The sequence below is a fragment of the Phyllobates terribilis genome, unplaced genomic scaffold (assembly GCF_046119375.1).
Source record: "Phyllobates terribilis strain yellow unplaced genomic scaffold, ASM4611937v1 Scaffold_11__3_contigs__length_659146591, whole genome shotgun sequence".
Classification (NCBI taxonomy): domain Eukaryota; kingdom Metazoa; phylum Chordata; class Amphibia; order Anura; family Dendrobatidae; genus Phyllobates; species Phyllobates terribilis.
The window spans coordinates 629,208,699-629,222,755 of NW_027362771.1; the positions used below are offsets into that span (position 1 = coordinate 629,208,699).

The window sequence follows — 14,057 nt, forward strand, 5'->3', positions numbered from 1 at the left end:
GTGATTTTAACCAATCATCAAGCTTTTACTCTCCCCAGGATGACACAGGGGTAGAAAAGTCGTTTCGGATCCATGATTTGTTCATCTTTATGAACGTGAGTCTGTCTACATTATCAGTGGAGAGCCGCGTGCGCTTATCTGTCAGCACACCACCAGCAGCGCTGAACACACGTTCAGACAGAACGCTGGCTGCGGGGCATGACAAGATCTCCAAGGCGTAAGTGGCTAGCTCCGGCCATTTATCCAGATTGGAAGCCCAAAAAGAGCAAGGGTCCAGTGACACAGTCGTGGCTTCAATGTTTACTTGGTGATACTCCTGTACCATCGTCTCTAGGCGTTGACTATGTGTCAGACTTCTTGTCTCCTGTGGCCTTGCAAAGGATGGGCTAAAAAAGTGGTGAAATGATTCCGCAAAATTGATGTTACCAGCAGATACTGTGGTTCTGTTACGGTTTGAGTGCTGAACACTTGACGGTCCCACGGTTGGCAAGTTGGAACTGTGAGATTCACTACGTGCACCACTGGTATTTTGTGGAAAAGCACATGTAAGATTCTGCAACAGTCTCTGCTGATACTCCTGCATGCGTGCATCCCTTTCTATGGCAGGAATAATTTCTGCAAATTTACTTTTGTACCGGGGATCTAACAGTGTGGCAACCCAGTAGTCAGGATTATTTCTAATTCTCACAATTCGAGGGTCATGTTGCAGGTAGTGCAGCAAGAAGGCACTCGTGTGTGTTGCGCATCCAGGAGCACCAAGTCCCTGTTGTGTTGGTGGCGAGGTAACAATCATGCTTCCTTCCTCTGTCCTCTCCCCCCAACCTCGCACAACAGAAATGTGATCAAGGTCTCCCTCATCTGATGAGTCTTCCATCAGTTCGTCCTCCACTTCTTCCTGGGCTCCTGCACCTTCCTCACTAGTTTGGCTGCTACCATGCGCCCTGGTAAAATCATCTCCCCCACCCTCACATGCCTGCCGCCTTGGTGCTGCCGACCGTCTGGACCTTGCAGATGTTAGCCCTTCCGCATACAACTCCTCCTCCTCTACTTCCTCCACCTCCTCTTGTGCCACCACCTGACTCCGAATTCTGTTTAACATGTGCTCCAGCATGTAAATCACCGGAATAGTCATGCTGATAATGGCATCGTCAGCACTAAACATCTTCGTCGCTATTTCAAAACTGTGCAGAAGGGTGCATAGGTCCCTGATCTGAGACCACTCCTCCAGCGTGATTTGCCCCACCTCTGAATCTCGTTGGCCCAGGCTATACGTCAGAACGTATTGCACCAGGGCTTGTCGGTGCTGCCACAGTCGCTGCAACATGTGCAGAGTTGAATTCCACCGGGTAGGCACATCGCATTTTAGCCGGTGAAGTGGCAGGCCCAACGACTTCTGTAGAGATGTAAGTCGCTGAGCTGCGGGACGCGAACGGCGGAAGTGAGCACACAGCGACCGTGCCCTCTGCAGAAGGCCATCTAGTCTGGGATAGTGGGCTAAAAATTGCTGGACAACCAGGTTCAACACGTGAGCCATACAAGGCACGTGTGTGACATTGCCCCGGCGAAGGGCCGCACCCAGGTTTGCAGCATTGTCGCACACGGCCTTCCCTGGTTTCAGGTCCAGTGGAGACAACCATTCATGAAATTGGTTCTCCAGAGCTGACCACAACTCCTCAGCTGTGTGACTCACATTTCCCAGACATTTCAATGTAAAAACCGCCTGATGACGTTGAGCCCTACTGCCAGCATAGTAAGGAGGTGTGCAGGATCCCTTCTGCGCAGTTAGAAAGCTTGTGGCATGACCAGACAGGCTTTGGGTGCAGGTGGAAGACCGAGAGGAGGTTGAGGAGGCAGAAGCAGTGGAGGAACTTTGACATAAAGAGGATTGACGCACAACTCGTGGGGATGGCAAGACTTGGACAGCAGCCCCTTGTCCTGCTGTCACCATAGTTACCCAGTGCCCAGTCAGCGACATGTAACGCCCCTGTCCATGCCTACTCGTCCAAGTGTCTGTGGTGAAATGCACCCTGTCACACACAGAGTTTCTCAAAGAAGCGGTGATGTTGTGTGCGACATGCTGGTGGAGCGCAGGCACACCTTTCTTTGAGAAGTAGTGCCGACTGGGCATCTGGTACTGGGGCACTGCGACGGACATAAGGTCTCGAAAATCCTCTGTGTCCACCAGGCGGAAAGGCAGCATTTCTGTAGCCAAGAGCTTGCAGATGGTGAAATTCAACCTCTTAGCTTTCTCATGGCTAGGAGGAAATGGTCTTTTACTTGTCCACATCTGAGGGACCGAGGGCTGGCTATTGTGCTTAGACGGGGTTGATAAGGGTGTCCCCGGAAAACTGCCGGTCTGTGAGGAAGATGCAGGCGGACATGTTAGGTTGCCTTGATCCAAAGGTGGTGCTATCGATGTCGGACAGCGCTCAAGACCAGCTGGTGTTACCACCTCCAAAGAAAATGATGACCTGCCAATCACGCTGGCTGTTGCGGGTAAAGAGGTGGCAGGTCTGCGCCCCAAAACAGGTGTGACTGCTGTCCCCCCAGTCACAGAGGATGAAGAGGCCGCGGATGCACAAGATATGGCAGACGGTGGTTGGCCCGGCCGGCTAGGCCGCATTGTAGCACACTGAGCTTCCCACTGCAACTTATGCTTCATGTCCATGTGCCGGTTCATGCATGAAGTACTCAAACTATGTATTTTTTGGCCTCTACTTAGCTTTTGCTGACAAATGTTACAGATAACACGAGTTGGGTCATCTTTATCGATTTGAAAAAATGCCCAAGCTATGCAAGGCTTAGCACCCATGCGACCTGAAGAGCCACCACGACTTGTGGTGAGAGGCAGAGTTGTGTTTGAGGATGCAGTTGTTGACGTGCTTCCAGTACTACGTCTCTGTCCAGGAAGGTGCAACCTGACCTCGTCGTCACTAGCATCTTCCTCCACCTCCTCTGCTGACCTCATCTCTTGGCTGACTGTGGGTTGACAGTAAGTGGGATCTCCGACCTCATCATCATCACCCTGTGCGTTATCACACCCGTCGTCCTCAGAGCCAACCTGTTCCTGCCCTGACAAAAAACTAAAGTTGTCGCTCCAATCAGGTATTTGAGTCTTATCATCGTCTTCCTCATTGTCTCCACCAACAGGAGTTACAGTTTGGGAATGAGGGTCTACATTATGGTCAGAACCTTCAGCGTCTGGTCCTGGATCCGACTCAAAAAGATTCTGGGCATCAGTGCAGATCATTTCCTCGTCTGTATTCACAGAAGCACTGGAGTCGACCTCTGATTCCCAGGCTATAGTATGAGTAAACAGCTCTGCAGACTCAACCATCTGTTCTACCTCATACTCAGACGGGCAGCTGGAGATTTGGGAGCTGTGAGGAAGCAAGTGCGATTTGGGTGACACCTTTGAGGACTGGAGTATTTGTGATGTTGAAGTTGATGTGGAGGAGAGCCCACTTAAAGGAGCACTTGATATCCGTTGAAGCACCTGCTGTTTTTGTGCCTCATCTGGAATTTGTAGCGATTGGCGTGGCCGTAAGAAAGGGATCTTATCACATTGTCCGCTAAAAGAAGTAGACATTTTAGTTTGGCTGGAAGATGGTCTTTCTTCTGCACCTACCCCACGGACACAACCTTTTTTCCCCTTCCCAACACGCCTATTCCCCTTTCCACCAGCAGCAGGCCTTTTTCCACTCATTTTGGTGGTTAACTAATTCACAACTCTGGAGTTGTTTGCACAAAAAAACAATGGATGGTAACCGAGCAGAGCTGACTGGCCAAACTGTGGTATTAGGCCAAAACTATTGGCTGGGTTAGATGCAGAAAAAAAATATTTTTAATTTGCAAACTGATGGAGGTCAGTATAGATGGACTAATAGACCAAGTCCCACACACCGCTAGAAGCCCAAATATTTTTTCAGAGCTAGATGCAGAAAATTTTTTTATTCAATTTGCAACCTGATGGAGGTCAGTATAGATGGACTAATAGACCAAGTCCCACACACTGCTAGAAGCCCAAATATTTTTTCAGAGCTAGATGCAGAAAAAAATTATTTTTAATTTGCAACCTGATGGAGGTCAGTATAGATGGATTAATAGACCAAGTCCCACACACTGCTAGAAGCCCAAATATTTTTTCAGAGCTAGATGCAGAAAAAAATTATTTTTAATTTGCAACCTGATGGAGGTCAGTATAGATGGACTAATAGAACAAGTCCCACACGCTGCTAGAAGCCCAAATATTTTTTCAGAGATAAATGAAGAAAAAAATTATTTTTAATTTGCAACCTGATGGAGGTCAGTATAGATGGACTAATAGACCAAGTCCCACACACTGCTAGAAGCCCAAATATTTTTTCAGAGCTAGATGCAGAAAAAAATTATTTTTAATTTGCAACCTGATGGAGGTCAGTATAGATGGACTAATAGACCAAGTCCCACACACCGCTAGAAGCCCAAATATTTTTTCAGAGCTAGATGCAGAAAAAAATTATATTCAATTTGCAACCTGCTGGAGGTCAGTATAGAAGGACTAATAGAACAAGTCCCACACACTGCTAGAAGCCCAAATATTTTTTCAGAGCTAAATGAAGAAAAAAATTATTTTTAATTTGCAACCTGATGGAGGTCAGTATAGATGGACTAATAGACCAAGTCCCACACACTGCTAGAAGCCCAAATATTTTTTCAGAGCTAGATGCAGAAAAAAATTATATTCAGTTTGCAACCTGATGGAGGTCAGTATAGATGGACTAATAGAATGATGCTATGCCCAAAAGATTTTACTTCACTAGGTGCAGTAAAAAAATTGGTATTCTATACACAGGTGGTATATCTTGCAACACAGATAGGCTACTCCACTGACTAACACACTCTGCAATAGGCCAAAAAGGATTAGCTTTGCTAGATTCAGCCAAATGCTGTGAAAAAAACTTGCACAGCACTGGCACAGACCTGCCTGGCAAAAACTGATAGGAACTGATGTAACCTAGTCCTGAAAAGGACTCCAATTACAATTAGTCTTTACTCCCACAATCTATCTATTTAAGAGCACAGACCTGCTTGATAAAAGTCGTAGGAAATGCTGTAACCTAGTCCTTAAAAGGACTGCAATCACAACTATTCCCTACTCCCAAGCTATCTGTATATTTGTGCGAAAATTGGCTTGAAATTAACAAGGTATAGCGCACACAGCAACAGCGGTGCCGTCTAACACGCAGCTGCAGCAGTGAGAAAATGGTGGCGACGGGTAAAATGGCTTGGTCTTATAGGGCAAGGACATGTGACATACACTGCCAATCACACATGCCCTTGCTTGTGTGAAAAAAAGCACTTCGCTCCGTGTGTGCGCTGCTGATAGGCTGACAGATTGCACCTCCCCACTGCAAATGCGGGAAAGAGAAAAAAATATGGAGATCTTCATAGTTCCTGCAGAGATCCATCCCCTGCCCCTCCCCCCGCCCCGCTGTACACTCAAACTGCGTATTAACATTAATTTTCATCATTACTGAGAAAAAATCCAGTTATGATTTTGGTGCACGAACAGTTATCGAACATAACCTCGAACAGCCGAATTTTTCTCAAATTGTTCGTGTTCGCCGACCGGCTCGAACACCGCCCAAAACAGCTCGAATTTGAGATTGGCGAACAGTTCGAGTAGAACAACGCTCATCTCTACTAATAAACACTGAGTTCGATCTTCAAAACTTTTGTGCAGGGTCCAGGTAAGAACCGTGCAAGCTTTTAGTGAGAGGAATGATTGCTCAAACCAGATCACTAATGTCCTATGATCCCACCGCTTGCCACCAATTTGTCAGGAAAACGACACCCACTTTTGGGTCAGACCTTGCAGCTCTCTGGTGCCCCCTTATCCTGCTGGTCAAACACGGCATTGACCGAGGATAAGCACGGGTGCCGCTGCTCTAGTTTATGTCGACTATTGCGGCACGTGATGTGACAGGACGTATATATACCACCAGTTCCTTCCAGGAACGTATATATGACTCCGACCAGCCACCCTCAAACCACAATATCACATAAATACTGGTATACTGCCACCACCGATCGCTTAACAGGTGGATTGGGTACCTGGTAGGTAACGTGAATTAGCGGGTGAGGAACGTGTTTGCTCGACATAGGACAAGAAGGACGAAACTGGTAAATAATTAATGATTTACTCCCAAAAGGGGGGCAGTGTTTCCAAAATATATACAAGATATTATAAAGGAGACAATTTACATGTATGCATAAACAGTTATTAAAATAAAAGGGATAAGTAATAGCAAAACCTGCTTCACAAGGTGATGGTCTCAAATTCTGTGGGTGGGACGGCTCCCCGGAAATTAGACATGATTCTTCTACGCCGCGTGGTATGCGTGCGTCTGATGTCCCTGAGAAGAATGACCTGAAAATGGCCGATTTGCTTTTTAATAACAGGGCCAAATTATTAGGAACCACCCATTTTGTCTACCTCACACTGGGGCTCGGTTTTGTGAAACCACCCAGCTGCATAGAACATAGAAACCTTCAGATTTCATATCTTGGTGTGGGGGGGTCCCACATCCAAGATGGAGACATCATGTTGGCTGTCACAAATTTTCATGCAAATGGATATTAAACAGGACCTCTCTATGATGCTCAGAAGCTAAGAAACCAATTCCTCGATTTCTGGGGGTATCCCAGTTATGAAAAATATATCATTGTAACCAGGAAAATGTGAACATTCCAAAAATCTGGTCCCTGGGTTAGTGACCGTCATGTGCGTTTTTAAATTCTACATTAACTGTACAAGCTTTTAAACAATGGGAATTTTGGAGGGAATAATTTAGTTTGAGCTAGAAGCTGCACTACACTGAGGGTTTACGACGCTAATAAAAATTCTTAGGGTGGGGGCCAGCACTGCAGTTCTATGTCTTCTTACAAATGGATAGGGGTGGGGGGTTTTCTTTTTTAAAACATCTCTAATTTTTAAAATTCGGGAAAAAATACCTTTTGCCTGACATGGCCATTCTAATTTTAAGCTGTATTCTTCTTTAACTATTCTTTTGTAGAATGACTTCTGTGTTTTGGTAGTAGTCTTGCAGAATAACTCACGTTCTTTTGAGATTCAGCTCATGGACAGATATCTTGACACTTTCCTTTAGAATTTGCTAGTAAAATTCAGAATTCATTGTTCTATCCTTGATGACATGCTGGTCAGGCAGAAATACGGCCAACAGACCCAATCCATGACACTATCTCTACCATGCTTCACATTTGGTACAAGGTTTTTATGCTATATTGCAGCATTTTTCTATCACCAAGCATGACACTTTTCAGTTAAACTAAAGAGCTCTATTTCATCTCATTCATCCTCAAAATATTGTTCCAATAGACATTTTTGTCTAGTCTATGTTATCTAAAGCAAACTGCAGTTGGGCAGCAATGTTCTTTTTGAGAACAGTGGCTTTGTTTTTACAATCTCGTGTTGGTAAACCCATGCACATTAACATTAGCTAAATTAATAGAGACCTTTAGTTAATTAGAAGTTACCTTTGGTTCCATTGTGACCACATCATTTTGCAACTCACAGACATGTGATATTGAATCATTTTTCTAAATAAAAACTGACAAAATCTAATATTTTTTTTACTCATTTGATTTGGTTTTCTTTGTCTACTTTTAGTACTTGTGTGAAAAGTTTTATGTCCAATATATACTGGAATGTGCATAATTCTGAAGGGTTAACAAACTTTCATGCACTACTGTAAAGCTATCGAGAAATGGAGAGGATGGTCATCGATAGTATCCAGCAGCCTGTTTATAACACTGTATTGTCTGAATTTTTGTTTTTTAAAATTTAAACAGCCCAAAGACCATCCCTTTTTGAGGGCACACCCATCGTAATTATATACCATTTCTAAGAAAAGGAAAAAGCAATAGTTTATTTTAGTCAGTCTATGACAATTTAAAATTTAATTTTTTTGCAGAAGTAGAGAATTTTTTTGCAATTGATTTTTTATTTGTAAAAACAAGTTTGCAATATAACAATTTTGATTTACTTTCAAAATTTGGAAAAATTCTCTTTTGGCTTTATAGTGAGAATCTGAAAGCATGCCTATCCCATAGTCATCATTTTGCTTGATGATAAGGATACACTGATTGACCCATAAGCATTCCAGCATACAACTTGCCTTGTTCACATGCACGACCAAGGGTCCTATTAGTTCACTTTCCCACATCCTCCCTTGATGGTCGATGTTATCGTCTCATTCAGCTCTTTCACACTGGCGGGCGGCCTAATCCCCATCTTCATCAGGAATAGCTCAGTATCCTTCTTCACATTAAATTACTGCTGTTCATCCTGCTCTTTCCCTTCTTCAAGTTGTTTCTTGCTTTATATTCCTACATTATTTTAAAAATAGTTAAATAAAAACTCCTTAAAAGCACACAGTGTAATTGATGAAAACAAAAGAAAAATCTATCTGTTTCCAAAATAAAAAAAAGTACTTTCCAACCACATAATTTATCTAGAGAATATTACATCGTTTCTAAATTTTGCACATTTATTGATCATTTCCTGTAGAGATTTTTTGATGTCCTTATTTCTTAGACTGTATATAATGGGATTGATCAATGGGGTGACTACAGTATATAAAAGTGATAGGAGTTTACTAAAGTTTAAGGTCTCTTCTCCTTTGGGAAACAGATAGACACTTAATAGAGTAAAGTAGAATATGGAGACTACAATGAGGTGGGAGCTACAGGTGGAGAAGGATTTCTGTCTACTGATATTGGACTGGAACTGTAAGATAGTGACAATTATATTAATATAAGATATTATAATCACTGTGAGAGGGATAAAGACTATTGGTAAACACATTATAAAGACCTCCATTTCAATAGTGTAAGTACTAGAGCAGGCACTTTCTAGTAAAGGAACAAGATCACAGAAAAAATGGTCAATAATATTCGGTCCACAAAATGTCAGCATTGATATTGTTATACAGTACATCAGTGTAATAGAAAAAGCCAAAAGCCAACAGATGGCGGCCAATATCACACTGCGGTCACTTGTCATAACAGAGATGTAACGGAGGGGATTGCAGATGGCCACATATCTGTCATAGGACATCACTGTGAGGAGGAAACATTCAAAACCTTCTGATGCACAGAAGAAATAAAACTGAATGATACATCCATTAACAGTAATGAATCCCCCATTATTCAGTAGGATGTGGAACATATTGGGGACAATATCGGTGGGCAATAAGATGTCACTGATGGACAGTTGTGAGAGGAAGAAGTACATTGGAGTGTGGAGGTTCTTGCTGGTGGACACCAGGATGATGATCAGGAGGTTGCCGAATATTGTCCCACAATAAATTACCAGGAGAAGACAGAATAAAAAAATAGTTGAACGTTGTCCATTTTTAAATCCTAATAGGAAAAATTCTGAATTCACAGTCAGATTGTTGTCCTGAAAAAATAGCAAAATAAAATATGATTAGTTATAGGACTACACAGTGCAAAACCAGGTATACTGAAAAGGTGACAGCAATGAACTATTGGTAGGCACAATACATGTGGTATTAGGATAGACCTGTTATGTATGGAGGTATCCATATTACAGAAAGTGTTATTATTGTGCTAGAATATATAATTTATTTCCTCTGATTCCATAGATTTTGAGTATTAAGGGGTGGTATTTTAGTTCACTGCACAGCACGGACTGAATGACAAGCTTCCTATTAGAGGGTTTCAACTGTATGTTTCAGCTGTCATCCACTTCAATTGCCAAAATCAGAAACAACTCTGGTATAGTTTGATAGACACCTTAGATGTCAAAGTTCATAGTGACTTTTGCATCTAGATGTTTAGACAGAGTAAGGTGGATGATTTGGGATTCAGACTACTGTAAAAGAAATAGACGAGCTCATCTGGATGGTGTCATACACAGTCTGGGAAAGACTAAGTGCAACACAAAGGGATGAGAGGAAGGAAGCCCAAACATTTGGGAAAGGGTGAGTGGAGACCCCTAGGCAGATCTAATAACACCCTGACTACCCTACCATCCCTATATTGGTTCCACACCAATTTCCGAGCAGGAAACCTAAGCCCTGTATATCCTTAGAGCTAGGCCCTAATTAGGGAGGAGGTGAGCACTTGTCAATCCCCACTATAAGCTAAAGACAACAAGGGAGATAAACAAAGGGAGGAAAACTTAGCTTGAGCAGACACCAGAGGGCTAACACCAAACATCCTCCAAGGGCACCAGAGAGAAAGCTAGCTGACTGCTATAGCTTCAAGCCTTCACAAGTGAAAATGAGAATATCACCGGCGACTCCCTGAAACAGACTTAGAGTTTATAAACACCCAGACCAGGGTGTGTCAATCAGAGCAGGAGGAATGTTGCCCAGGGACCAAAAGCTAGAAGCATTCAGAAAGCTTCAGTAATACCAAACGCAGAGATATTCTGCAGCCAGATGCTGAGCGACTGTTTGTTACATCTGATACACCCGTGACAGTACCCATTCTTCTACAAGTGGCCTCTGGACACTCAGGACCAGTTTTATCAGGATAACAGGTGTGAAATGAATGAACTGGCTTGGGGGCATTCAGATCTGATGTTGAAACCCACATCCTTTCCTCTGGATCATAACCCTTCCAGTGCACCAAGTATTGTAAGGAACGACATTGGAGACGAGAATCTTCAATCCTCGAAATCTGAAACTCCAGATTACCATCAACTATTATTGTGGGTGGTGGTAGGGGTGAGGACTCAAGAGGTTCCACATATTTCTTGAGAAGAAACCTGTGAAAGACATTGTGAATCATAGGGCCTGAGGTAGCTCAAGACAAAACACTGCTGGGTTTATGACGGTGGTTATTTTTATAGGGACCAATAAATCTAGATCCCAGCTTCCAAGAATCAACCTTCAGCTTGATATTCCTGGTAGACAAACACACAAACTCATTCACATTCAGGTCCGGACCTGGCAAGCGTTTTGTGTCAGCCATATGTTTGTACCTGTCTGCCACACCGAGAAGAGCGACAAAGAAAAACATTCCTCCTCATTAACCCCTGAAGCTCCTCCCCCACTAAAAGTACCAAACTGTGGATGCTAACCGTATGCATCAAAAAATGGTGACCTGCCGGTAGATTCTTGACGATGTATGTTTACAGCAAATTCTGCCAGCGGTAAGTAGTAAGTAATCTTCCTATTTTTCGGAGACAAAACACCTGAGGTAAGTCTCCAAATTCTGATTAAAGCACTCGGGCTGTCAATTTTACTGAGGATGGAAGGCAGAGGAAAAGGACAGCTGCACTTACAGTTGAGAGCAGAATGCTTTCTGACACCACATCGGAGGGAACCCCATGAAGCTTCACAATCTCATTTATAAACACAAGAGAAAGAGTCTTGGTATTCGGAATGCAACAAAGTGAACCATTTTAATGAACCTATCTAAAACCACCAAAAGCATCATTTTGTCTGCAAATACGGGTAGGTCAGTAATTAAATCTATGGACAAGTGTGTCGATGGCCTACTAGAAATAGGTAGCGGAAGAAGAGTACCAGACATACCGGTATGCGATACTTTAGAACGCGTGCAAATATTACAAGCAGATACGTTTTCAACAACATCCCAATGCACCCCAGCCTCCAAAAATGATGAGAATGGAGGTTCGCAGTTGCCTTACCATCTGGATGACCAACAAGCACAGAGTTGTGATGTTTCTTAATTACTTTGCGGCACAGATTAGATTGTACAAATAACCTTCCTGAAGGGCAGGAGGCAGGGACATCTCCTTCGGCCTCCAACACCTCACCCTTCAGTTCAGGGTACAATGGCAATATGACAACCCCCATCTGTAAACTTGGGGAAGGGTTCTTATGGTCACCAACACCAGGGAAGCTCCGAGACAAAGCATCAAATTTGACATTTTTGACCACTTGAAGGAAAGTGACAACAAAATTTAACCTATTAAAAAGCAGGTACCATCTAGCTTGCCAGGGTTGAGAAGTTTAGCTGATTAAAGGTATGATAGGTTCCTATGGTCAGTGATAACAATACAAGGACGTACAGCCCCCTCCAACCAATGTTGCCATTCTTCGAACACTAATTTAATTGCCAAAAACTCTCTATTATTCACGTCATCATTTCTTTCAGCCGAAGATAATGTTTTAGAAAAGAAAGCTCATGGGCACCAAAATACCAGGGGACGGACCCTGATTCAATACAGTCCCAACCCCCAACTCCGTCACATCAACTTCTACAATAAAGGATTTGGGAAATATTGGGTTGACTGAGCATAAATTCTGTGGCAAAACTGCTCTTTAAGGAAGAAAATGACTGCAGGGCAGCATCCGACCATTTGGAAAAATCCGACCACTTCCTTGTCATGTTAGTGAGGGGTTTCACAATTACTGAATAATTTTGGATGAATTTCTGGTAAAAATTAATTAATCCCAGAAAACATTGTAGAGCCTTCAGGTTCTCAAGATGGTCCCAATCAAGGGCAGCACGGATATTCTCCAGATCCATCTGAAAACTCGAAGATGACAACGGGCACCCCAAAAACTGCACCTCCTGGATGGTGAAAACACACTTTTCAATTTTGGCATATAGTTTGATATCCTTTAATATCTGAAGCATCTGTCTAACATGTCCCTGATGTGTCTCAAAATCAGGTGAGTAAACCAAAATATCATCCAGATAGACCACCACAAACTTGCCCACAAAATGATGGAAAATATCATTAATTAAATGCTGGAACACCGCAGGTGCATTGGTCAGACTGAAAGGCAAAACCAGACTCTCAAAATGCCCTTCAGGGGTCTTGAACGATGTTTTCAATTCATACCCATCTCTGATTCTAACCAGATTGAAGGCTCCCCTTAAATCCAACTTGGAGAATAACTTAGCTCCCACAACCTGGTTGAACAAATCAGAGGAAGAGGGTATGGATCCCAGATGGCAATTTGATTTAATTCCCGGAAATCTAAACAGGGACGTACACCGCCATCTTTTTTCATTACGAAGAAGAACCCTGTCGCCATGGGCGAAGATGAGGGTCTGATATGTCCCTTCTCCAGATCTTCCGCACTGAAATCCTTCATGGCTTGTCTCTCAGGGTCAGAAAGATTATACAGTCTGGACTTTGGTAGTTTAACCCCATGGGTAAGGCTAATAGGACTGTCATATGCAAATCCTGCCACCCCCACTCACAAAAAACGTCCTCAAAACCAGACAAAAATGCAGTTAAGGTCTCTGTAGAGACTATAGAAAAGGAAATATTTAAACAGTTGTCATGGCAGTAATCTCCTCACTCAATGATCTCCCTGGATTTCCAATCCACCAACGGATTATATTTCACCAACCAGGATAAACACAAAATAAATTGGGGTGGTAAGAATGTCCAGGACATAGCAAGGAATTATCTCACAATGGACCGACCCCACCTTCAGTTTTACAACATTTACAATCTGAGTCAGAGCTCTCTGTGCAAGTGGCGCTGTTTCTATGGCCATAATGGGAATGGGCTTAGCTAAAGTATAACCACCAAGACCATGAGTTCTCACAAACTCAGCATCAACCATGGTGACTCCAGCTCCACTGTCAATAAACACAGAAATTTTCCAGGTTTTGCTCACTAGCACCACCTCTGCTGTCAGAACAAACCGGGAACTGCAGGATGACAATAAATGCACCCCTGGCTTATTCAACTCCAGACTACTGTAGGGATTTGTACTCACTGAGCCATGTTGGAGGTAGGCACAGGTTCACACAGTGATGCAGTCCCCAGGTTCAAACAAGCTGGTAAGTTTATTTAGTGTCCATACACCAGTGAGGAAACAAAAGTAACAGCCTTTTCCTGGCACAAAAAGGAATAACAGAACAGAGCTCAAAATAACAAGTCCATGCAGCACGGCCGCAGATATTTAAACAAAGTGCTTTTCTCTGCCTCCTGCAGAGTCTAAGGAGCACATGCAATGTCTGCTCACATTGCGCAACACACACAGACAGACTGAGACAGGCGCAGCTGTTTTTAAATCAGCCTTCCAAGT

At 43.2% G+C, this 14,057-nt stretch overlaps 1 protein-coding gene across 1 annotated transcript; it reads right to left on the reverse strand.

Moving 5' to 3' along the window:
- Positions 1 to 7,391: 7,391 nt before the first annotated feature.
- On the reverse strand, positions 7,392 to 13,520 carry LOC141167476 (olfactory receptor 1496-like). Its single transcript, XM_073654878.1, has 3 exons — positions 13,371 to 13,520; positions 8,531 to 9,466; positions 7,392 to 7,502 (listed from the first exon to the last, which is right to left on the reverse strand). Exons 1-3 carry the CDS (start codon positions 13,518 to 13,520, stop codon positions 7,392 to 7,394), a joined length of 1,197 nt encoding a protein of 398 aa, XP_073510979.1.
- Between the last annotated feature and the right edge of the window lie 537 nt (positions 13,521 to 14,057).

What these genes read in the sequence shown, in the direction of transcription:
- LOC141167476 (XM_073654878.1), bottom strand. Translation starts at nt 13,520, where the DNA reads ATGGCCATAGAAACAGCGCCACTTGCACAGAGAGCTCTGACTCAGATT. An exon ending in TTTATTTTGTGTTTATCCTG is followed by an intron (nt 9,467 to 13,370) that starts GTTGGTGAAATA and finishes CTATTTTTTCAG; the next exon opens with GACAACAATCTGACTGTGAA. An exon ending in GTGCAAAATTTAGAAACGAT is followed by an intron (nt 7,503 to 8,530) that starts GTAATATTCTCT and finishes CTATTAATTTAG; the next exon opens with CTAATGTTAATGTGCATGGG.